This window comes from Aspergillus pseudodeflectus (genome assembly GCF_044049435.1).
Source record: "Aspergillus pseudodeflectus strain CBS 756.74 chromosome Unknown BJX68scaffold_85, whole genome shotgun sequence".
In the NCBI taxonomy this organism is placed as follows: domain Eukaryota; kingdom Fungi; phylum Ascomycota; class Eurotiomycetes; order Eurotiales; family Aspergillaceae; genus Aspergillus; species Aspergillus pseudodeflectus.
This window is the reverse complement of record NW_027263861.1, coordinates 1-23,191: the sequence shown is the minus strand read 5'-3', so window position 1 is coordinate 23,191 and position 23,191 is coordinate 1. Positions and strand designations below refer to the sequence as shown.

General features: G+C 51.6%; 7 protein-coding genes across 7 annotated transcripts; 1 reads left to right on the top strand and 6 right to left on the bottom strand.

Annotated features, from left to right (window-relative positions):
- Nucleotides 1-606: 606 nt before the first annotated feature.
- BJX68DRAFT_279808 (uncharacterized protein) lies at nt 607-2,854 on the top strand (the record flags this gene model as incomplete). Its single annotated transcript, XM_071048805.1, has 4 exons — nt 607-931; nt 1,018-1,354; nt 1,468-1,609; nt 1,685-2,854. 4 exons carry the CDS (start codon nt 607-609, stop codon nt 2,609-2,611), a joined length of 1,731 nt encoding a protein of 576 aa, XP_070892990.1. The 3' UTR covers nt 2,612-2,854.
- BJX68DRAFT_248946 (uncharacterized protein) lies at nt 2,482-5,258 on the bottom strand. The gene has a single exon (XM_071042008.1). The coding sequence runs from the start codon at nt 5,022-5,024 to the stop codon at nt 2,748-2,750; it is 2,277 nt and encodes a 758-aa protein (XP_070892989.1). The 5' UTR covers nt 5,025-5,258; the 3' UTR covers nt 2,482-2,747.
- Nucleotides 5,259-5,384: 126 nt separating this feature from the next.
- BJX68DRAFT_279807 (amidase signature domain-containing protein) lies at nt 5,385-9,565 on the bottom strand (the record flags this gene model as incomplete). The annotated part of the gene is made up of 9 exons (XM_071048804.1): nt 5,385-7,134; nt 7,247-7,335; nt 7,712-8,161; nt 8,216-8,339; nt 8,388-8,809; nt 8,863-8,962; nt 9,008-9,081; nt 9,131-9,229; nt 9,290-9,565. 9 exons carry the CDS (start codon nt 9,563-9,565, stop codon nt 5,385-5,387), a joined length of 3,384 nt encoding a protein of 1,127 aa, XP_070892988.1.
- Nucleotides 9,566-10,199: 634 nt separating this feature from the next.
- Nucleotides 10,200-12,004, bottom strand: BJX68DRAFT_248941 (putative di-, tri-valent inorganic cation transporter). The gene is made up of 9 exons (XM_071042007.1): nt 11,831-12,004; nt 11,722-11,771; nt 11,617-11,661; nt 11,405-11,552; nt 11,256-11,336; nt 11,087-11,196; nt 10,799-11,027; nt 10,651-10,730; nt 10,200-10,599 (listed from the first exon to the last, which is right to left on the bottom strand). Exons 1-9 carry the CDS (start codon nt 11,925-11,927, stop codon nt 10,279-10,281), a joined length of 1,161 nt encoding a protein of 386 aa, XP_070892987.1. The 5' UTR covers nt 11,928-12,004; the 3' UTR covers nt 10,200-10,278.
- A 569-nt stretch (nt 12,005-12,573) lies between these two features.
- On the bottom strand, nt 12,574-14,993 carry BJX68DRAFT_248940 (AFG1 family ATPase). Its single transcript, XM_071042006.1, has 4 exons — nt 14,312-14,993; nt 13,785-14,235; nt 13,211-13,727; nt 12,574-13,146 (listed from the first exon to the last, which is right to left on the bottom strand). Exons 1-4 carry the CDS (start codon nt 14,670-14,672, stop codon nt 12,823-12,825), a joined length of 1,653 nt encoding a protein of 550 aa, XP_070892986.1. The 5' UTR covers nt 14,673-14,993; the 3' UTR covers nt 12,574-12,822.
- Nucleotides 14,994-15,370: 377 nt separating this feature from the next.
- Nucleotides 15,371-17,977, bottom strand: BJX68DRAFT_212954 (phosphatidylinositol-3-phosphate-binding protein BEM1). Its single transcript, XM_071037752.1, has 3 exons — nt 17,810-17,977; nt 16,470-17,249; nt 15,371-16,414 (listed from the first exon to the last, which is right to left on the bottom strand). Exons 1-3 carry the CDS (start codon nt 17,813-17,815, stop codon nt 15,488-15,490), a joined length of 1,713 nt encoding a protein of 570 aa, XP_070892985.1. The 5' UTR covers nt 17,816-17,977; the 3' UTR covers nt 15,371-15,487.
- A 2,533-nt stretch (nt 17,978-20,510) lies between these two features.
- On the bottom strand, nt 20,511-22,466 carry BJX68DRAFT_212907 (SAC3/GANP domain protein). The gene is made up of 3 exons (XM_071037751.1): nt 22,284-22,466; nt 20,957-22,220; nt 20,511-20,904 (listed from the first exon to the last, which is right to left on the bottom strand). The coding sequence occupies exons 1-3, from the start codon at nt 22,354-22,356 to the stop codon at nt 20,688-20,690; spliced, it is 1,554 nt and encodes a 517-aa protein (XP_070892984.1). The 5' UTR covers nt 22,357-22,466; the 3' UTR covers nt 20,511-20,687.
- Nucleotides 22,467-23,191: the final 725 nt, after the last annotated feature.

Genomic DNA, 23,191 nt, shown 5'->3' with positions numbered 1-23,191 from the left:
GGATAATCGTAATCTCTATGCCTACATTTTTGAGTTGAGCGCCGTCACCGTTATTTCTCTCACCACCCCGCAACATTATATACATGCAGTTAGCCTAGCATTTTGTCTACAATATTGGTTGTACGTAGGGCAGCGAGCGCGAACTAAAGTGCCTCGAAGACGCGTGCTTTGCAGATGATTGCATCTCCGTTGGTGAAAGTTGATTTATCTAGACAAACACCCATCTTGAATAAGAGAGATGAATCTCTAGTTTAGACATTAAAATAAGAACAACACCCCAAAGTAGATTACCATACAAATTCTTCCAACAATATCCCTTTCTCTTTCAGAAGTCCCTAGGCATTATCTAAAATCAGAGTATCTTGCTACATATTCTCGTTTTTCACCCTTGTTCCATGTTTCTTTCTCAGATTTCACTACCACCTGTTCACTGATGACTGAATAATCTGCGCAATCCCATTCACTACTTCACATCACCACAGTAACACCCAGTTGCAAAGCATCTCTCATCTCTCAAATGGCTTTTACTGCGTCTTTTGCCTTTCCTTTCCCTTCCGCTTGCGATTTCACCCACCCCGAACCCTGTCACCAGGTATCAAGGACAAGATGGGTAAACCCAGACTGCCAGAGCGACTCAAGCCACATCGGCCCCTCTCCACAGTCGTCGAGGAGAACGAAAATGAGGACGAGAGCGAAGTTCAGAGGGATATGAGTGGAAATGGCCACGGACACAAAGCGAATGAGACGGGAAAGCGCAAGAAGAGAGATGTCGACACCAACACAAACACCAACATTAAAACTGAATATGAAGATGACGGCGAAGCTCTCCCCATTGAAATCGACGTTCATGGCCTCAAAGGAAAGGTTTACGCCAACTGTGCCGATGTCGATATCGTTCCTGCGCGGTACCTTGAAAAGGCGGATCGCTCGCGTGCGTTGATACCTATCTTGCCCTGCCAACACCCCCTCCCCACTCCCCAGTTCGTCATATAGAATCTAACTCTATCAACCAAGCAGCCCTCTTAAAACGCACACCGTGGATCTTCCGCACAGCGCGCGACGGCCGCACCGTAAACCTAGGCAAATGGTCGAAAGTGGACATTCGATACCGCGGCGTCTTCAAGACACTTAGGAAGGTACCACAGTTTACGAAAGGGCTTTTTGAGGATGATACCACGGGAGACCTCTCAAATGTGACGTCGTCGTTGTCGTCATTTTCAAAGAAGGATAAATTCGACTTTGAAGAGGCGGCCAAGGCGCAGGGGCAAGTAGTTTATGCGCTTCTCGACGAGATCTTGGTTGCGTTGAAGATTCGGAGGGACGCGGGGGGATTAAAGGAGTATTTCTTTCTGCGGTGCGTTCTCAAACTCTTGTTCATTCTTCTTAGCTTGGACCGTGTAAATCGGTTCTGGGCCATGGGCGATCTAGTATAAGGCGTGCTGAATGTTTACTGACGAGGATATATAGTCCACGACTTCTCAACTGCCAACCAGAGTACTGGACCGGCTATCGCATCAAGCACAGAGACTCACCATTCACAGCCGGGTCTTTATCACTAGACTATGAGCCCGAGCGCGGAATAGCTCGTGCCGTCGTCCCAGTGTTTACTGTAGGACCCCGCCAATACTAATCCCGCCTCTCCCTCTTCTCCTAGGGTTCGTTCGCTCTCAACTGACCATCACAGACACAGTCCCGTGGACAGCCCCTAACCGAAGCCCTAGAAGACTCGTTCAAGCTGCTCCTGGCCCAACTCCTCGTCCACATCCACCGCCTCTCCCCACCAGGCGACAAACTCCCAGACCAAGAAACCTTCCTGATAACACTGCACGGCTCGAGACTGCATATCCTACGCGGCGTCTTCCCCGGACAGAAGACTTCAAGGCTGTGGTGTGGACGTCACAACCCACCACTCACGACCACGAACCCCATGACAATGACACCGGCCAGCCCCAGCACCCTAACGCCAAATCACCACAACGTCAATACCAACAACGGAACCGACCCTGAACATGGACTATCCCACAGCCACATAACCAACATTACCTCACGCTTCTACACAAAACTCAACCTGCAGCGCTTCATGGAGCAGATCGAATGGAACCAGCTTTCAAACCCCGAGAACGAGGCGAGTCCACGCGGATTCCAGATCCTAGCTAGCCGGGAGTACGATCTCTGGAAGAAGGATGAGTTCTTTGCCGCGGTTAGGCTTCTCGCTGCGCTGGCAATGTATCTTATGAGTGGGACGGCGAGGTGTGGAATCTTGCAGGATGTTTTTGCGCGGTGGCCCTACGATGAGGGGGATGAGGAGGAAGATGATCTTGGGGGTGGGCGTGGGGGTAGTGGCTGGGCGGGGAGGATGGAGGAAGAGGAACAGAGGATCGTGGAGGAGCAGGAGAAGTTGCTTAGAGAGGAGGAAAGGAGGAAGGCCGAGGAGGATAGGAAGAGGGTTAGGGAGCGGGAGGCGATGAGGGAATCTGGGAGGGATCGTATTGCGGGGATTGGGGCTGGGGGTGGGTTTCGTCAGCCATGGTGGGATTGGGTTTGGGAGGACAAGACTAATGAGGGTTGTGTGAAGAATGATGATAGTGATGTTATTTTCCGGGGGCCTTGAGACTTTTCAAAATTTCCCCTAGGGCATGTAAACTTAGTACGAGCGAACAAGTAGGAATGAACAGGACTGAAGAAGTGAGATTGTTCCATCAACATAGAGTGGAGAGCGTACCCAACATTGGTATCTTTTGAATGTACTATGTCTCCATGTGGCGCCTTTCCGACTCAAACTCCGTAAATGCATCTATACCCCAGCCATCCTTGCCGCCAGTGCGGAAGTATTCGACGACAACACCAATCGCGTAGCAGGTCCCTGCTGTGGCCGCCCCACCGATGAGAATCCGCCGCAGTACGTTGACCGTCCGAGATCGAGATTTCTCTCCCCTATTTTTGGGTTCATCAGCACGGGGGAGCTGATTTCCAGTGTAGAATCCAGTTGGCTGCTCAGGTATCATGTCGGCTGTGCCGGAGTTGGCACTTGCGTGGCTTTCATGGTCCTTCATGTTCTGGGTGTTGTCTATCTCAGGAGCCTTCCGGAAGACAAGGATGTTATCTCCGCCTGATACAATCTCGTATCCTTCTGCACGCATCTTGTTGAGACTTGGTAGGAACTTCGCTGGATTAGCTAGGTGAGTGAGCACCTCGATTGGATGAAGATGCTCGCTGGGCGGTTGAAAAGAGGAAATGGTTTCGGCTTCGATTACCCGAAGCGAGGACGGGTCGTATGCGAATACGCGATATACCTCAGCTGGCGATGATTCGATCTCGAGGTTGGCATCGTCGCCTACTGGTTCATTCTGCGAAACCGCATGTGCTTCCTCATTTGCTTGAGTTGGGCGGGTTGAAGCTGACAATTCCTCCGATAAAGTCGGCATGGAATCATTGTAATCTCTTGAGGGCTCGCTGGAGTAGTTAGAGACGAAAGTTCCAGCAGACGTCGCGGACCAAGCAAGACCTTTATCTGCTTCAGCTTCTTCAGCTTCTACCTCGGACTTAATGCTCGACTTCCTGGGTTCGTAAATTGCCCTGATATCGCTTGCGCGTAGCGTATCAAGACTGTTATCTTCGTTATAAATCAAGGATTGCTCCTGGTTTGTGCTGGGAGAAGGTATAGAGAGCTCTCCGGCCCGTCTGGATAGAAACCCGACTCGGTCAAGACCCCATTTCTGCTCTTGTTGCCCCATTATTGGTTCTGGACTGGCTATATTGATGACGCTAGGCCGCTGGTTTGCATGGCTCATTTCGTCGCTTGGTGCGATACTGCTTTCACCCTTGACGGTAGGTGTTAGGGCTTCGTGTTGGTCCTTGTTCTGAGGAGTTTCAACGTGGATCGCTTCACTTTTGGTTTCGGGGAAGGCAGACACGCTGTTCAGATCATTTTGAGCTGGCGCCAAGGTTGAGGTTTGATCATGAGGGGTATCGGCAACGAAGGCAATGGAGTTGTCGGTATCCTTTGAGGTAACAGGTGAACTCAATGTCGGTGCGGAACTCGAGGGCTCGGGCTGGGACGATGGATCGACTTCCTGTGCACTTGTTGATCGAAGCAAGATCTCCGGCGGCATTGATATATTTTCCGGGACCGGAGCTTTCTGCATGGACGCAACATCAGGCTGATGTTCCTGCGGATTGTCCTCATTCGATGGTCTGGAGGTTTGATGGTCACTCGAAACACCCAAAGACGTAAGATCGTAGTCCGTTGCTCCATTCGCTTGGTGCTCTAAATTCTTCTCGACTGTTCTAGGAGCCTTTTTAACCATCCGCCCACTAACCGGATCAAACTCGAACGTATCACCCCCCACACTCACTTCTGAAGAAGACCGAGGCTCAGCAGTTGGATTGATCAATGGCTCACCATGACCAGCCGAGCCCCTATCTGACTTTGAATTTTCCGCCTTGTCATCTACTCGCGGTTGCGATGAAGCCTTGGTATCCTTTTTAACTTCGACAAACCCAGAGCCCAAACCCAGGAACGAATTCCACAACGTCGTAAACGTCTCCTCTAGCTTTGGAAAATGGAGCGGCTTATGTCGTCTCCCAAACAAGGCCGCGTATGGATCGGCGTCAATCTCCTTCTTGAGCCAATCCATGCGCTGCTGATGCCGTCTGCTCTGCTCGTTCCAGAAACTGTTCCAGTGGTTGTCAAGAGGCCAGTCTTCGGTGCGGCGTGTTTTGGAGTAGTTGTCGGTCCATCTGCGATTATGCCTCCCCCAGACGTCCCATTCATTGTCTTCTACTTGTGCTTTCTCGGGCCGGCGTGGATGTCTGCATTTTGGGTGACGGTAATGCTGGTATAAGATTCGGGAGTGCTTCTGCCTTGGTCTAGGGTCTTGTTCGTGGGTTGAGCACCACAGTGTGCGATGTTGATATGAGAGGCTTTGAGCTCGAAGAGAAGGAGATAGGGCATGCGAGTTGGCTGTGCATGATGTCCCGGACAGCTTTTGTATGCTTGTCCGTGGAAGCGTAGGAAGCGTCATGGTTGGAATGGGATCGGCGATAAGATGCAATAGAGTACACTGATTAGGACCAGGCGGCCACAGGCCCTTCAACTCACATTGAACATGGAGCGGTAGATTGCTCAAGGACAGTCCAGGTGCGCATTCGAGATTGATGAAACAGACAAAGCATCGTGCTTCGAGATACCTGATGGTTGAAGCGGTGATGGCAGATGCGGAGGCGGATCCCTTATCAGTGCGGGGTCAGCTGCTCCGGTTGCGTGCCTCGTTGCCTGATCAGTCATCTACTCCAACCAAAGATACTGTTCAATCATGATGACGATAAGCAAGTCTATGTTGAGTGCATTAATCGTAACAAATCTATGGTCATCAAATCCAAGCTCAGATCTCATCTACCGAGACGGCCAAGTCATTGGGGTCGTCGGTCGGGTCGAAAGTAATGAAGTTGGTCCAGAACTTTAGGCCTTCAATGCCCTCCTCTCTACAGAAGATGCCCTTGTCCTCGGCCATCTCTAGCTCCTCAGCTGCAACCCCAACGCTCCATCCAAAGCGCTGAGCTGCCTCTTGGGCAGTCACCGGGCGCCCAAACAGGCGCCAATCCCAGGGAACGGGATCAACAGGCGGGATCTGGCGGAACTCGGCCATCCAACCCTGGAGCTGTCGAAGTGTCTTCTCGTCGCTCCAATCATATCTCTGGACTACCAGGAGCCCACTTTTGAATCGACGTAGCCGAACAGGCAGCTTCAACTTTTCCCAGAGCTCAGCAGCCCTCTGGAAATCTGAAGGGCTTACCAGCTCGACCCCATTCCGCGAGCGATTGAAGACTGCCCAGAGGTCAATCAGACTCATGATGCCACCCTCCTTCTGAAGTACGCCCTTGCGGTCATCAGTAAGATACTCTGCTAGGTTCCGCGAGAGCTCAGAGAGGTAGAGATTGCTTGCGCTAGACCCAAGCATGTCTTTTGTGGTCACCATGCCCAAAGCTGCCGCAGATTCAGACAGAACAGCGGTAGTCTCTGCAGAGGTCTCGTCACTTGCTATGCCAGATTCTCTAGCTAGGGTTTCGGCAAGCGCAACTATCTGTTTCGCCGATGCCATCAGAGCCTCGAGGTCCTCAAACGCATTTCCAATCACTACCTCGTTGTTTCTACGAGCTTCGAGTCCTCGCCGCTCCAGGCCTGCGATCCCAACTCCAGGTGACCGAGTCTGGGCAGGTGTGCCAACGCCAGTGGACACGCCCGTCGGATCAGGTGAGGATGTCGGTTTAGGTTGTGGCGGAGGCGGAGGCGCGTTATAGAGCAGCCATTTCCTCTGGATCAATGCGCCTTTGAGTCTTTCAAGAAAAATCTTCTCGCCGCCCCCTCGGAACGAGAGCTTTATGTGGTCGCTGACTTCGGTATTGCGAATGTTCCCCTCCTCAAACATCGGTGCTGGAGACTCTGCCCGAGTCTCCCCCGAGCCCCGTAAGGAATTCGCAGCCGGCAACGAAGCACCACATATCTCGCACTCTAAGAGGGACGGATGATTCAGGAATGTACAGCGAGGGCACGTCACCGAGCCACTTCCATTCACTGTAGCCTTAGACCCATTTGCCTCGCGCAGTGTACTCGGCCCTAGCTGGGCTACCACTGGACTCGCCGGGGTGCTCTCTCGACTCGACGCCGCGGCAATAGCTGCCTTCAGTATAGTAGTCAAAGGCGGTTTAATTCCACACGCGAGACAAGGCGGTAGAGGCGTCGCGTTGGTCGCAGTCGAAGCGTCAAAGTTAGAGGGTACCGGATTCGAGAACGAGCATATTGGACAGACCCATGTCGCATTCACGGGCATGGGCGGGGGTGGTGTCGTCGCTTGGGAGAGAGGAGCTTGCGTGCCCGCCAACTGTGTTCTCAAGGGGAGCGACCGCGACGGACTTGCGCCGGAGCTTCGCGATCGGTTCGCATTTTTCAGAGGCTTGGGGTATATGATGATCTTCGCAGAAGACTTGAGGAAACCTGCCTGGTATTCTGCCCGATCAATCTCCTTTAGGTCAATGCCGACAGAGTATTTCCGCGGCTCGTCGACCGCGACGTAACAGACTCGGTGTGACGTAAGGTATGCATGGCCGTTCTGGTAGTTGGCGACCTTGTATTTGCTATCGAAAGAGGGAGGTAAACGTCAGATAATGCAGTCCACGTAGCCTGTAAGAGAAAGCAAGGCAAGCAGAATGATTCCGACGCAGTAGCAGCAGGTGGGATGTCACTTACCCTTCGTACAACCCCACCGCATCCTGGACAAAGAGCAAAGTCTCATCGGGAAATAGAAGAGGCCGGAGCGCAGTGGTCAGATCCAGAGCCTTGAAAAACATCTAGAGACTCAGACGGCATTTCTGACCATTGGATCGTACAGAGAGAGATAGCAACCTCAGAGAGTCGTTGGTGTTGGTGGTGCCTTCGTGACCTCACTTGGCTGACATAAGGCGCAAGTGTAGGCTCCTTCCTAATTAGGAATAGCCTTTCTGGTTCCAAGGTTAGTATAGATGATGACTAGATCTGACGGTCTATACAACTTGAACAACTACAAGCTCACTTCATAGTTGTTGATCTTGCACTCTTTATACGAATGTAAATAGTGTCATCTTACAGTTTGGCACCCTCCGTCCTCCCAAGCACCACCGCCGAAACCAACTTCGCAGCTGCCAATGTCTCCTCATCTCTGAAATGCTTCCCAACCAGCTGCAGCCCGATAGGAGCACCAACATATCTCTCCGGGGTATACTTCTTCCACTCACGCTCATCAATCGCACTTCGCGGCTGGTACTCACTATCCCTGACAGAATCCAACGTTGGATCTACAATTAAGCCGCTCGGGAATACAACAGCGGGCTGGTCAAGGATATTCCAGATCGCTGTGTAGTTCCAGTAATGAGACTCCCCCAGCACGGCAGCGGCGCCGACATATGCGGGGCAGAGGATGAAGTCAACCCCTCGTGATTTCATGAGCGCATGGTATTCGTCTCGATAGACGTCACGCTGAAAATTGAGTTCCCAGTTCTCGGCGACGGTCAGTGGCACTGAGCGGCTGTATTGGAAGGCCCACTCGGTAAGAGGGAGAATAGGCTCGCCGGTTTCTGCGATTAGGGCTCGCTGGCTGGAGGCTGCGTCGGGGAAGTAAAGAGAGGACTAGACTTTTGTTAGCAGGTATTGCATATGTCAGGCTTCAAGGGATTTGCTTACGATAATCTCCCACCCGTGAGCATGCTTGTAGGGCTCCCAATCGACCACTTTGATACCAGCAGCCAACAGTTTCTCTTGCGCATACACTAAAGCCCGTGCAACCGGTGGGTGAGGTCGAACACACCTAGCAAAGTCAGAATCAAAACTAGATCAAAAGAGATTCGTGAAGTACCCATCATCCCACATTATAGCCACCGTCATATCCTTCGTCGGGTTAACTCTCCTCCAAGGAGCCGGTACCAAGGATGTCTCAATATCCCACGGCTCCTGTGCTAGAGCTGCACGCTGAAACAGATCCAGATCCTCAACAGACTGACTTGCGAGCGGACCAATCACACCAAGAATGGATTCATGGCCCGGCTCAGGCAGCTTGAGCCCCGAACTCGGGTTTCGGCGTGCCGTCGGACGAAAGCCGTATGCGCCGCAGAATGCCGCCGGGCATCTGATCGAACCACCGATATCCGTTCCAATACCCAGGGGGGCACACTTGAATCCCATTGATGCGCCTTCCCCTCCAGAGGAGCCGCCAGGGGTGAGAGTGCGATTGAAGGGGTTCAAGGTGGTTCCCGTGAGGTTGTTGCTGCAACAAAGATGCTCCTGAAGGTTGGCCTATATCTTGCGAATGGATTGGGCAAGTTTAGACCTACCATGAGAGACTGAGGCTGGTTCGTCCGAACATGGAAGACGGCACCCGCTTTCGCTAGACACTGTAGTAGGAGAGCATCTTCCATTGCGATATCATCGACCCTATTCTCGTTAGCATGAGCCAGCAGCATGCTTCAGATATCTTACCAGGTCGCATAGCCTCCATTCAAGGTCAAGCCCTTGATTCCAATATGCTCCTTGACACTAATTGGAACACCGTGCTGCAGACTGTCAATACGATCACCCAGCTCCATAGTCCCGCAAACATACCAACGGTCCGATCAACTTCCCCGTTTTCTCAAAGTACTGATCCAACTCTTTAGCTCGTGAGATAGCCTTCTCAGCCATAAACTCCGTAGCAAAATTCAACTGTACGAACATTAGTATCTTCATCCAACAGCGCGCCCGGACTATACTTCAAGGACATACCAACTGATGCCCTATAACAGCCTGCTTCAGGAACGCCACGACTACTTCCTCCGCACTGAGCTTCCGCTCTCCCATAGCAGCTACAAGAGCCGTAGCGGACATCCCCGTGATGGCGAGCTCTCTCTCGCTCAGCATCCCGCTCTTGCGCGGGAAATCAGTCACTTTGAGTTGTGTAGGAGGAGGAAGCTTGTCGACGGGGACCATCCATTGCTTCGGAATAGACTCTTGGAGGATGGATTGTGCTTTCAGAGCTTGGGTTTTCCAGATTGCTGCCATCATGAGTGTCGAGGTGAGTGGTAAGTAGACTAGAGTGCCTGGTGCTTTGTTCCTTGACGAGGTGTCATGCAAGAAGGAAGAAGATAAGATGCGACCGAAACTAAGAGGCAGAGAATGAATATCAACTCAAAATCAAAAAACTCACACCCGCTCGCCGTCGTGGATACCTTTTAACAGCTCAAGACACCCGTCTCGGGGTTGGGGTAAGCAGATAGGCGATGTAGATAAGTCATTCATCATGCATCTTCGGAACGAACCATGGGTTGCGATAGGTAGTTCCGTTGTCAAGAGACCGCATCAACCTTCCTATTCAAACGTGGCGCTGATAAGTTACTGGTGCTCAGATAATCAGTGGGGGTTGGAGAGGTTCTCCAAGTGGTTGATGCATGGCTCTCAGCACGATGGATCACCATGGAGTTCGCCTACAGGCGTTGAACCTCGGGATAAGCCATGGTACATTGATCAGCTTGGAGATGGAATGTGGCCCCTACGTCTCCAGATGGAGCTATCTAGCAGGGTTAATGACCATGGAACAAGGTTGAGATGCGGGGATGCGTGCTGTATTGCTCGGAATCGTTCCGCGGACGAACCACTCCGGGGTCAATGTTAGCGGCCTTCAAACTCGATTGATTTGCTCCGGTCGATAACAATTTAGAGCGCGAAATAAGTACAGCCCAGGAAAGAATGCCAGGAAAAAAAAGCCACTCCGCTGGCTACCCACAGCAAGCCAGTTCCTTGCATACAGCACTACACTTCGACTGGCACTGGCCAGCATCCTTTTGTATTGCGAGCCCGTTCATCTCCAACTGCTCTTGTACATACCCCAAGCCGAGGCGATTCATAGGGCCCGCAATCTCCGGCTGCACCGTCACTGAATGAATCCCATACGCGTGAAAACACTCCTGAATCGTCGTCACCAGCTTCGAGAATTCGGATACCGAATGGTCCTGGATCGCGACATGAACTGATGCAAGCGCCTTGTGCTGGCTAAGGCGCCAGATATGTAGTTCATGAACTGCGAGGATACCAGGGATCTGGAACATGAGATTAACGCCGTGAGTTGAGTCAAGGATTGTCTTGCCTACCTTTTCAAGATCATGCTTTACATCCGCAGGCTTAAGCCCTTTCGGAGCGCTTTCCAGCAATATGAGACCGGATTGTCGGACTATAACGCACAGGCATTGTCAGCTTCTGCAGTTTTCTACTCATCAAGTAAAGAAAGGACTGACGTACCAAGTGGAAGAGCGGACAATACAATCATAGCTGCAATTCCCATGCTTGTGGCTGGATCGGCATAGTACCTCGCCTCGTAGCTGGTCAGCCATATCACCAGGGCAGCAACGATGACTCCTAAATTGTTGGCGGCGTCGCCTATGACATGGAGCATGACGCCCATCATGCCCAGGTCGTGGCGGCCAAAGGCGGGGACTTCTTCGTGCTTAAGGTGTCTGTGCTCGTGGTGCTGTAACCGGGGCCGTGTTAGTGCTGGTGAACGCGGGGGCCTATTGGGGCTATGCAAACCTTTGCTTCGTTTCCTACCTTATCCCGCTGTTCGATATCGACTTCCTCCGGGTGGTGATGATGATGACCGTGGTCGTGGTCGTGATCGTGGTCGTGACCATGATGATGCTCTATACAAATCAGCCCAACTCATATCCAACTTGAATCCTCAGACGACAGATCAGCAGACCGTGCAAGAACATCGCACAAATGACATTGAGTCCCAGCCCGATGCACCCAATAATAAGCATCAGCTTCGGATCCTCAACATCTGCACATATCGCCCAATCAGCAAGCATCCTCCCGCTTAGCATTTCTCCCTCGGAATCTTCAACTCACGATGCAAGGTAATAAACCGCTCAATCGACTGCAGGAAGATACTGATCCCCAGCGCAAAAAGCAGACTCCCATTGAAGAATGCACCTAGGACCTGCGCGCGCTGCCATCCGTAGGAAAGCTCTTGCGGGGAACTTTTGCCGGTTGAGACCTATATGGATGGATTGTGAATGGCCTCCTTATTGAGATGATAGCTTGGATAAGAGGAGTCTTACCTTTAGAGCAGTGAATGCCACAATGAACCCGACGAGATCATTGAGCTACCCCCGTCTTGTTAGCATCTGTAGTCCCTCGACATTGTCACACCTCCGTCCACTTACATAGTGAAACGCGTCCGCAACTAGGGCGAGAGAATGAGTGTAGAACCCAACTGTAGCAGTAGAGTCAGCAGCCGCCACGTTGACACCAAGTGACAAGAGAAAAACACACCCGAAATCTCCGTCAAGAAGAAGGCCGCCGAAATCCCAATTGCAACCATCAGCCGGCGCGAGCGCGAGCGCGACATTCCAGCCTCCGTTTTTGCCATTGTCCTATCCTTTTATGCCGTGTATTCCTTTCCTGAGTTATACCGCGAAGGTAAAGCGGTGCGAAACGGACTCGCCACGTTTCATCTCATATTCACCTCACAGTTGACGTCGAAGTCGATGATAAGGGAAAAGGCAAGTGACTGGCTGTCGCGGGCCATTCTTTGCTTTTCCCATCGTCGTGAATGCAAGGGAGAGCTGGCTAGTACCTTGTCCTCTGTGTAACTTGGCTGGAATGTTTGTCGGGGTGGGGGTGGTGAGATCAGCGGCATGTTGATATCCCGTGTTATGCGCGTCAAGATTGTTTCAGGGGAATATATCCTCACCAGGTCTAGTCCTGCTCAGCTGTCTGCGTGCCATGGGCCTGGATGCACCGAACCGAACCAGTGTGGAGTGAGTGTATGTATGGCACCGCATCTCATCCGTGGATCAGGTATGTGGCCCGATGTCGCTCACTATTTCGGAGTATTTGCTGTTCTCTTGTGGATATATGTCTGTGGAATGCCGCTCGATTTTAGATCCGGATACTCGCAGTCGCAGTCGCGCGATGCTGGCTGATAAATGCGTGTGGAAGATGAAACATCAACGACTTGTTTCTCCTTTCAGAAGAGGGCGAGAGAGCCTGGCCATAGTTGAATATTGCCTGCTGTCCAGTCAATGCATATACAGACCTGCAAACACGTAATAACTATACAGAGGTATATATAATTCTATCAATGTATATACAATTAGAAAAACAACACAGGCGATACAAAACACGCACCAAGACAGGCAGGGCAATGCTTCTATATAAAAACAGCATTCTGAACAACCTGCAAAGAAATCATCACATACCACGCTCACAACAAACCAGCCGAACAATCAGCCATCATAGCCCTAGGGTATCGTGGCGGGGGTTCACATATTATCCTCACTCCACCGACTCCGCGCCTTAAGCCAAGCATCGTGCTCCTCCTTCCCCAGACCCCTCTCAACCCACTCCTTACTTCCCATCTCGGACAACCGCGACAACGCACGCGCAAAGGCAAAGCGCTCCTCATCGCCGCTGAAGATCGAGCTTGTCTTGAGCGCCTTCATTGATAGACCGAGGTCGTCCATCATCATGCGCATCGCATCGGAGAGGTCGGTGTGTTCGCCGCCGTCTTCAAGCGAAGTCTTGACTTCAGTCTCCGAGATGAAGAGGGTTGTCAGGGGGGTCTCGGTTGTGAGTACGAGCTTGGCCTGGATATTGTTAGTTCTGCTATATGGATAGAGGAGTGACATGCTGGGAAAGTGAGAAGCATACCCGACTCTCATAGACGGCGTCAATGAAGGTGATAAACCGTCTCGCCAAGTCCCGCTGGTTCAGCGTCATCGCAGGGACATCAGTGATGATGAATGCCTCGTAGTTTCTCACGAGCTCAAGGTAATCCGCTGCACCTGTTGCAGAGCCGATAAGCTGCTGGAAGCTGAACTTCGCGGCCTTCCCACTAGCGAGTGGTACTTGGATCTTACGACCCCAGACTTCTTGTGTGGTCGCGTGTGGAGGATCGTTGATCGGGTCGCCGAGGAACTCGAACCATTTCTGGGCGTGCTGTTCTGCTTCAGCGCCTAGCGGGTGGTGGTAGACGCCTGAGGGTGGTCGGGGGATTTTGCGGTAGTCTGTAGGGGAGTTGAGGTTTATTACGTCGAGGGCGGTTTTTAAGAGGTTGATGCAGGGAATGAAGGATTCGCGCTGGATACCGTTCTTGTACAAGTCATCGGGGTGACGGTTGGAGGTTGTAACGAGGACGACACCGTGGGACATGAGAAGTTCGAGGAGTCTGCGCAGCAGATTAGCATTCATACCAAACCGTATCATGTCTCGAGAGTAAACATACCTCCGCAAAATCATAGCATCCGCAACGTCCGTACACTGGAACTCATCAAAGCAAAGCACGCTCGACTTCTCGGCGATATCAGCCGCGACGAGTGGTAGCGCATCGAAATCATTCCCAAACCGCATCTTCACCACATGCATGCGCTTATGTACATCCTGCATGAAGTTGTGGAAATGGATCCGCGACTTGGACGAGATATTCGGCGGCAACGTATCGTAGAACAAATCCATCAGCATCGTCTTGCCGCAACCAACATCACCGTACATATACAGGCCCTTGGGTAGATTGTCCGGGATAGACGTCTCCGGCTTCGCGGGTGCCTTGCTGAAAAGTGAGCCGAAGAAGGACTTTTTCGGCGCCGGATCGAGGGACTCTATGCTTGGGCGGACGACGGATGGTGCGATATATGACCGAAGTCGTTCGTATAGATCTTGCAGCTGTTCGATGATTTCTATACATCGCCGCAGTGGCGTTAGCATACTCTCCACCAAATCGAGAAACCATTTGAGTAGATCAGCCCTACTTACGCCTCTGGTACGGATCGTCCCTCAGCCTCCCCGTCTGCACCCTCGCATTGTACTCTGCCAATGGACCCGACTCCACCGCCGGCGCTTCATTCTCCTCGACCGCAGTGCTCGTTGCAGCAGTCGCCGCAAACCGTCTTGCTTCCCGGCCTACAGAGAAACCCGCATCCCACCGACCATGTCTGCGCAGAACCACGGGATTCGATCGAGATCGGTAAGACGACCTGCCGTGTAGATTTCTCCTGCAACCTGCGATGTATGTTGGTCTGGCGGTGCGAAGCGCAACAGGATGCACTGGAACCCGCCTGGTCCGGAGTGCGCCAGCGATGTGGTCCGCGCAAAGCCTGCCGGAGGGGCCACTCATTGGGTATCTAGGTCGCAAGCGCTGTTGGTGCTGTCGTCACAAGTGCATGCACGGTTTATTGGTTCGAGAGGGCTGAAAGCACTGTCGTTATCGGATCGGGTGGGTTGCCCGTGTTTTCCACTTGGCCGGCCGGAATTCGTGATTTCGGAAGAACCGCGGGGATGGGAGGGGAAAGGAACCACAGGATGGCGACTGGCACGCCGAACTCTCTTACGGGCTGACTTGAGATAGTGAAAGAAAGAATAATAAGAGTTCTAGGAGAAGAACAACGAGGATTTCGAATTGCAGCCAAAGGTAATCCCACGCCTCCGATTTGGCAGAGTCGAAGGCGAAAACGAACCGCGTCATTGCCGAAGGGCCGCCACGTGACTCGGAATCCGGCAACCACTTTTAGATCCGAGACGGCTTCAAAAAGTGGTCAGTCGAAGGTTCCATGGTTCCTACGTCAGGGACATGCGTTGAAAAGTGAAATGAGACTTTATATGCAGGCCAAATTTTATGTACAGATGAGAAACCGACAGCGCATGTGAAATCCACGTGAAAAGGGTATGAGGGAACAGAAACCAATGTACATAATCGCATCAACGTTCAGACGTCTCATTCTTGACATCTCAATAACCTCGTGATTTGACAAATATACTCATGAGGTTGGTGACCAACGAACAATCCCAAACGCCACGACACCTAGTACCCAAACAGAAGAGAAAAAGTCGGGCTGAAGTAGTTATCAGACAAAAGAAACGGCAACGAAAGGTGGCAACGTGAGGTAAAGCGAGGGCGTGGAAGAACAGAGGAATGTCTATCGTAAACAGATTCTATGCGAGTCCGACATAAAGGGTGAGTTTTGAGTTTCGTTGAATAGCAGTATCGAGATCGCTGTCGCTGACGAGGTCCATGTAGGAGCCAGATGGCTCATCCTTGTACTGGATGGCGATGTCTTCGTTAATCTTTAGGCGATCCATGAGCTTCTCCTTGAGTTGCTGAACATTGATGTCGCCGGGTACCCGAATGGCGATAAGGTCATCCTGGAAGAAGACCTTGACCTTGAGGGCCCCAGTGCTAGACGTGGTCGACACTTGTGTAAGCGAGCTCTGCTGGCGGATCATAGGTGGAGGGTTGCCATTTAGGTGTGAAGAGGTTGACGGTTGCGACCGCTGGTGCTGGTGGGAGGGTTGTTGAGTAGGCCCGTTCATCTGCTGTTGCGACGATTGTCTGGATGCACTGGGAGAGATCTCCTGGCCGGAAGAGTGGTGCGAGCCGCCGGAGAAGCGCGCATCTTCCCCAAAGGCACTGGGGTCAATCTCAAAATCGCCGGGGCGAGGAGCGAAGAGCTGGCGGACGAGGTTGCACCGCGCAATGTGCGTTGGCATAGACAGGAGCTTCTTGATATATTCGTCCAAGTTTTGTCGGCGGCCGTTGGAGATGGCATCGGTAACGTGGGTAACTGGGCCGGGCATGAATGGTAATGTTCGTGGCTTGCCTCGGCTACCGGCCTCCTCCTCGAACTGAGTCAACAGGGCGATCTGGAAATCGTAGAAATCGTGATAGTATCGGGCCAATTCCCAGCAACGACCATCATCCATCTTGGCTTCGATAATGTACCAATATTTATCGTTGTCGAAACAATACCGGGGAATTGAGGCAGCGACCGGAGCGGCGAGTGGTTGGTGAAAGTTATTTGGTGCGTGGTGGATAGATTGTTGGGCAAGCGATGCCTTGCTCGCATTGCGGTTATGGTAAGCCTGGTAGAGCGTGTTAGGCTGACAACGACAATCTTAAAAAGCCTAGTAAACTCACCATAGATTGGCCATTTTGGCTCATATGGCTCATGTGGTCTGAGCTCTGTCGCACTGACATCCTCTCCATACCAGATGTGACGGACTGTGTGGAGCCAGCGGCCTCGATCTTGCCCAGAGTGATGCTGCTGTTCTTATACTCCGCAGTCATCTTCTTCCACTCCTCGACCTTGGGAACGCCGGCGCGTCTGACGGCCTCGAGCGGATCCGTGACTGCCGTTCCCGTCTGCATATCGCGAAGCTCGACAAACGAAACGGGAATCAGACCTGGGCCACCCAGGCGACCGATGGGCTTTGCGACGAACCATTCCGGGTTGGACTGTGCGATGACAATGATCGCCTCGCCCGCTTTGGCGTCGAGCTCATCGGGCCGTTCTGCCTGGAAATCGTACTGAACAATGCCATAAACCATGGCTCCTCCTCCTCCAATCTTTCCCATAGTAGACAGTCTAGGAAGTGCGGGGTGCGATTGATAAGATTTCGAACTGCTGGAGCCGAACTCGGAGCCTGAAGACGTAGCCCTATCAGCGAAGCCCGAATCGTGGGGTTCCTTTTTCTTTCCAAGGTCGATTGATGCGATGCTGTCTCGTTGGGTTTTGCCGACGATTTCGAAGAAGGACACGGGAACCAACCCCCTTGCGGTAGGGATAAGGGGATTGCACGCTTCGTACCAGTCCAAGTTGTCCTCCCTGCTGATAACGTGGAAAAAGTCTCCCTTGCTGAAAGCCAATTCCTGCGTGTTTCCTGGTTCGGGTTGGTAGTCGTAGAGCGCCTTTATTACCTGTACGCGTCGAGTAGAGATGGTCAACACAGGCCGTGGAAAAGGAGGGGATGGCGATGAATAAATTGGCGCAAAGAAAAGAACACGATAAAGAGGGACGACAATACAAAAAAAAAAAAAGATGAAACTAGAATGAAAGGCAAAAGACAAGGTTATAAGGAAGAACTAGAATTTCCAAGGGGAGCAAAACGAAATAAAAGTCTAGGCGCACGTACCTTCTTAGGAGGGAGAATTGCGACGGCGGACTTGGGGGTGATTGACAAATGATGGTGATGGTGGGGTTTGGGATCTTTCTCCCCTTTGAGAGAGCGGCGAAGGGCCTAAATTTTGTGGTGTTAGGAGTCAAGTTGCCTCATCAAAGCAGGACATGAGGGCGGCAATTCTAATCAAAAAGAGAGCAAATCAAGAAAGGTTAAAGTGCGCTGGAAAACGCCAGAAGGTCCTGATAGGGGGCAGCCTCGAATTTTGCCTGCAATTTCCCTCGTTTTGTGTCGTGTCGGGAACCACGACAATCGCAATGGAGATGGACGAGGGGTATAAGTGGATCAAGACAAACGTACCTTCATGATCTTTTAATTCTTTAGATTAGATAGATGTAATGCAAACAATGCTCACAGCGACTGAGGAGTATAGATTGAGAGTCGAGTTGACAGGTCACCATTCAATATAACCCCCGAGTGGAAACCACTAGCAGGAGAGACTTGATAGAAGAGAAAGAGAGCGGCGCAGACGGAAGCCCAAGGGGGGTCACAAACAACAAAGAGAATGTGAGTCGCAAAGAGGCAAAGCAAGTCTTGAAAGAAGGACTGAGGGCGTTGAAAGAGCGTGCGAGTAGACAAGGTCAAGAGAGAGAGAGAGAGAGAAGATGATGAAAGGACAGAGAAGGCGAAGATGGCTGACAAGCGCGCAATAATGCTATCCAAAAATGCCAAACAGCTGTTCCTTTCCTCAGGAGCGGTTTTCACGAATTATTTTTGTGTTCCAGAATTGTTCGTCCCTCGTGTGCTGGGTTACTGTACCACGGATGGGCACAAGCAGATTGCAAAGAGTGGTTCGGGTCTCTCCCCCGCCTCTGCCTCTGCCTCTTGAGAAGATGTCTGTCTGATCCGCGCGTGAAATGTAGGTCGCTCCAGAGAACCAGGCGGACCGGACCCTCTTGTTCTTCTTTTGAGGATGCTTGCGCTGGAGAAGATGATTAGAGCACAGACCGGTGGCTGAGAAAATTCAGAGGGGGGTCCGAGGGGGTGTGGGAGGTTGACGACTCGAGGCCAAAGTATTTGCTAGTGGAGGCTCCCAGCCGACTGGGACAGCATAAGGGGTAAGCAAGCAAGCAGACAAGCAAGCACTCAGGACGGTGGCGGAACTACTACTTACGGGCATGCAGCTCTAGCCTTGAGATCAGCTTTGAGCGACAGGCTCTTTCTTGGATTTGATGACAAGACTCAAGGGAGTTTGGATATGGCGTTACTCCGTAGTTTGTATGGAGTCGGGCTTGGGGGCTGAAGGTGGGTTCGCGTGGCCAATGAAGATATTGCAACGGTCAAAGCAAAGAGGAAAGGGAAGGCTAATTGTAGTATGACAGTTAGCTCAAAGTTGCCCTGCTAAAGTGTAATATAATCTAATATCTATAGCCACGACCATGTCATTGAATCTGAGTCTTTGGCTGCAGCTAACTTAAACTCAGCTGGCTTCGACCGGAACATCTTCCCCGCTGCATCTCAGTGCTTATCCACTGCAATTTTGTTCGCTTTCTTTGCTCCTTACAAGTGAATCTCTCATACCCAAACCAACAATCTAGGGATTCAATAGTCGCTACCTGTCGGGAGGTTGGGCAGCAGTTGCCACAAAGTCGCTTGATCATCAGAGACAGACCCTTATCAACCCAACATAATCGCCAGGCTCCATCTAGTCATCAGGAAAAATGACTCCAATCCGGGGATAAATTGCCACCACCCGTACTAAATTTGTACCTGCCTTGCCTTGCCGCACCCCAACCGCCACGATTCAGTCACTTGACCACCGCGCCTCTTCTCGCCCAACCCCATCACAGCCCCCCAAGCCAGCACAAACCCTGGTCAGAGGGCAACCGACCACCATCACAAAGACAAAGCCCTTTATCTATCCCTCACTTAATAACAAAGAGCAACCCCTCCACCACACGACTTGGCTGAAGTCACGACTCACCCAATTTCGACTTGCTCCTCAGAAGGTTTCCACCCGCTCACTACATCTGATTCTGATGCTGCTCCCTGCTACCAACCAAGGTTCATCACCTTCGGTTCCATTCTGTTCGCCTTCTTTCCCTCCCGTTCCAGAAAGCCATCCTCCGCCTTTTCGAACGGCCGTACCAGATTTTCTGGCTGGTTTTTCGGGTTTGCTGACTGTTCGGTACCGGGTAGCTAGGATCTGGAGTTTCCTTCAGTTGCGACGGATGCGGATCGCGGAGGACCGGCATGAGGGCATCTCCAACTTATGACCGCCGTGTGGCGGTGGTCTCCGCGATGCAGACGCTCCATCCATCGTTTGCTGACGATAGCAGTAGTAGAAGCTCCTAGGGTTACATTGCGCTTTCGCTAGGCTATACTGCGGAGAGACCAATGAGATGAGCCTTAGTACGACGGAGAATCTAGAATCTAGATGCTTTTTACAGAGGCCCCGGGACCTAGGTAGTAGTATCTCCCACGGACTAGCTGGGAAATTAGCCAATATACGGTAACTCCATATCGGCTATCCAAGTCTCCTTCGTCTCCCCACACACATGCAACGGACTACTCCTCCTACATAGTTAACACTCCATATGCAGGTACGGCATACATGAAACAGGTCCAGTTTCTTGACGAAATTCAATCACTGATCCGACACCGGCGGCCGCGACGTTGGACCCGCTATGTTCTCGAACGTTTGTGCGGGTCTGACATGCCCACAATTGAACCCCATATGGATATCGTCTAGAATCTTGATACGTAAGCGCACGTGGGGATGGACTCGAACTGTTGTGCTGTGCGCTGTGCCGTCATGGCGCCTGCATAGTGTCTGAGACACTGGCTCCGAAATGTGAAACAGCCTCAAGCCTTCCAAGGCCATCGAATTCAGAACTAGACAGGGTACGATGTATTCAGTGACGTATTTGCTGCTCTGCTGATACTCAACTAAACTATGTATGCAAGCTAAACTCCAAGATGTATCCTAGAAGCGAAACGAAACGAGACGAGAAAAAGGATATGAAACACCAAACCATGAACAATATATGCCGATGCTTTTGCGAGCTGATGGGTATATGGCTCCCAAACCTGAGCGACGTTCAGGCTATCGAGAACGAAAAGGTGAGAAGAAAAAGACGAGGTGGGTGTAACTGGGATGAAGTTGGAGATGGGGATGTCGGCGGGTGAGAAGAAGGTAGATAGAGTATGCGCTGTAAATGGAAATCAGAAAGAGAACTTATATCTGTCCCTTGATATCGACCACGCGATGGGCTTCGTTCTTTGAGAGCTCAAAAAGCTGGGCTGCTTTGCCTCCAGTGAGCAGTTTCACGACCCCATCCTTTTCCTGGAGCATCTCCTCCGCGCTATGGTCGAGGATGAAGCGTGCACTTTGCTCGTCAGACTCGAAGCCCAGCTCTTCGGTGATGAAGCGAATTGTTACGTCTGGTTTGTATCTAAAGCCCGAGTTAGCGAAATTCAGGACGTGTGGGGGATTTGGAGACTTACGCTTTACATATGGCGGCAAGTGCAGAAAGGCGCTCACGATCCACAAACATGTCCATCAGGTAGGCTCCCATGTTCGGCGTATCAAGATAAAGCTGGAAAAACCGATGGTAGTTCCCAAGGGCGAGTGCAGACCGCACATCCAAAGCATGCTTCACCGCATGGCTTTGCTTGTCTGCTGCTGTTAGATCGGCCAGGGCATCGTTCATGGCCGTCCAGTTGCGCGTGTGGATAAAGTAGAGAATCCGATAAGCCTTGAATTCGGTCGGGTGACCTCCCAGTTGCTGCGCGTATAGCGCTCGCAACTGTGTCTGACATTGGTTATATTCAGAAAGATCGGCCCTTTCCAGAGCAATACGGGCGTGGATCTCGTAGACGCTGACGGTAAACTCATTCCGGATGTGCTGCACTGTCAAGTCCTGCCGCAGTGATTTGAACTGATCGCAGATGTAGGTATAGTTGTTGTCTTTTTTCCATTTCTTCTTCAACAGGTCCAGGGTCTTCATAAGGACAGGCAGAGGGCGGACGGTATCCGGGTTTGGCGCCGACGTCAACCGGAAGTAATTCTTCTCCAGTTCCTGGCACCTTCCAACCACTGGACCAGTCGGGGTGGGGGTGGAAGACGCGGCGCGTGACGACGGCGAAGACCCATAACTCCCCTGGGTATCCTCGAAACGTTTCTTTCGCATCTCCAGATTAGCTTTGGACTTACTACTTGAGTTCTTGAAATCTATCCGTTGTCGCTTGTCTGTTGGGGAATAAGTGATTCGATCTTCAAAAGTATTCTGTTTGTTAGTCTGCCTCCATGGCGGGTAGCCGTTTGATGAATCCGTTTGGTACTCAGCCGACTTCCTCTTCTTGGATGATTCGTCGTGCTTGTACGTTTGAGCAGAAGCAGCAGAGGCCATATAGGGCGATCCCCACGTCGAGGCCTCAGGATTAGCAAGAATCCGGGTTTTGTCATTCTGCACCATGACCTGAGGAAGAGGTAGCGTGGCCCAGTCGATTTTGTGGAGTGAGTCACTCTGTGCTGCCTCCGTTATGACTGACTTTAACTTTTTTTCCATCTCGCTTCTTGTGACGCCGGGAATCTGATGCTCTGGTTCGAAGCACCTCTGTACATACAACCGAACGGCCGGCGGGAACTCTACTCGTTTCCGAGCTGCGTCTGCGTCTGCTGGCGCCGGCTGGGATGAAACTGTTGTAGTAGGCTTCGAGGGTGTGGTGAGGCTACGTCGTGCTTGAACGGGAATGTATGCTGGAGTGGCTGCTCAAAAATATCAGTATGCCTGCGAAGAGATTTAAGAAGTGAGAACTTGTGAAAACTCACCATGGCTCGGGTATACAGACGCGGTCGTCGTGGCCGAAGCGCTCGCACGCCACGGCGGAAGGCCAGAACTCATACCGACTGACTTCAAACAGATATAACAGACACGATATGAGAGTGAGGTAAGGAAGAGAGAAAGAAAGGTGATGTGAAGAAAGAGCAAGGGGATGCTGATGAAGAAGCGAGGACTGAGTGAGCTACGAATGTCTGGTTTGGTTCGAGAGGTGGCACAAGAAAGGTTCTACAACCAAAGTAATTTTGACAAGTATGTAGACAAGCTAAGGGGACAAGTAGAGTATGAGAGGTGACCGAGAGAAGTGCGAACCGAATGCGGATGAAGACGTGGAGTTGGCGGAAGTTGGGAACACTCTCTGTTTCACTTTCGGTGCGTTCCTTTTGGTGGCGGAGAGTATTTTCTCAGTGCGCAGTGGGTGTTTTCGCCCCGCCGTACCTTTATCACATGATTTCGTGCTGTCTGGTGTTGCTAGGGAAATGCGCGGAGCAAGGACAAGGATACTGTTAGGGGCAGCAATTCAATTAAATGTAAAGGCCCTCATGATGTACTTAGAGTGTTGCCTTTTATAGCCCTTAGTTAGCCATCTGCCATGCTGTGCCGCCAGAATGGTGTCAAGGAATTGCAGTCAGATTCTGTGGTATCTCGTATTGACAAAGTAGTAGAGAGAAGACTGGCAATCGACGAGTGCAACCAGCAAGGCGAATCTCGGGAGAAGAAGCCCTCGTTTCCAAGAAGGTTCCTTTGATGAGCCCCTGGTGCTTGTTGGTGAGGCTTAGTCAACTGCTACGTGCCACAATAGTTAACGTAATTCCCAACCGAGTCGGACACCCGGTCGAGTCGGACACCCCAGTACACCATACAAAATGCCATTTTTTAAACTTGAATAACTCAACCA

What these genes read in the sequence shown, in the direction of transcription:
- BJX68DRAFT_248946 (XM_071042008.1), bottom strand. Translation starts at nt 5,024, where the DNA reads ATGACGCTTCCTACGCTTCCACGGACAAGCATACAAAAGCTGTCCGGG.
- BJX68DRAFT_248941 (XM_071042007.1), bottom strand. Translation starts at nt 11,927, where the DNA reads ATGGCAAAAACGGAGGCTGGAATGTCGCGCTCGCGCTCGCGCCGGCTG. An exon ending in TGGCATTCACTGCTCTAAAG is followed by an intron (nt 11,553 to 11,616) that starts GTAAGACTCCTC and finishes CCATCCATATAG; the next exon opens with GTCTCAACCGGCAAAAGTTC. An exon ending in GCGGTTTATTACCTTGCATC is followed by an intron (nt 11,337 to 11,404) that starts GTGAGTTGAAGA and finishes CGATATGTGCAG; the next exon opens with ATGTTGAGGATCCGAAGCTG.
- BJX68DRAFT_248940 (XM_071042006.1), bottom strand. Translation starts at nt 14,672, where the DNA reads ATGAGTGGCCCCTCCGGCAGGCTTTGCGCGGACCACATCGCTGGCGCA. An exon ending in GGACGATCCGTACCAGAGGC is followed by an intron (nt 14,236 to 14,311) that starts GTAAGTAGGGCT and finishes GGCGATGTATAG; the next exon opens with AAATCATCGAACAGCTGCAA. An exon ending in ACGCCGTCTATGAGAGTCGG is followed by an intron (nt 13,147 to 13,210) that starts GTATGCTTCTCA and finishes AACAATATCCAG; the next exon opens with GCCAAGCTCGTACTCACAAC.
- BJX68DRAFT_212954 (XM_071037752.1), bottom strand. An exon ending in GCCAAAATGGCCAATCTATG is followed by an intron (nt 16,415 to 16,469) that starts GTGAGTTTACTA and finishes ACGCTCTACCAG; the next exon opens with GCTTACCATAACCGCAATGC.
- BJX68DRAFT_212907 (XM_071037751.1), bottom strand. Translation starts at nt 22,356, where the DNA reads ATGAGTTCTGGCCTTCCGCCGTGGCGTGCGAGCGCTTCGGCCACGACG. An exon ending in GTCTGTATACCCGAGCCATG is followed by an intron (nt 22,221 to 22,283) that starts GTGAGTTTTCAC and finishes ATTTTTGAGCAG; the next exon opens with CCACTCCAGCATACATTCCC. An exon ending in CTTGCCGCCATATGTAAAGC is followed by an intron (nt 20,905 to 20,956) that starts GTAAGTCTCCAA and finishes CTCGGGCTTTAG; the next exon opens with ATACAAACCAGACGTAACAA.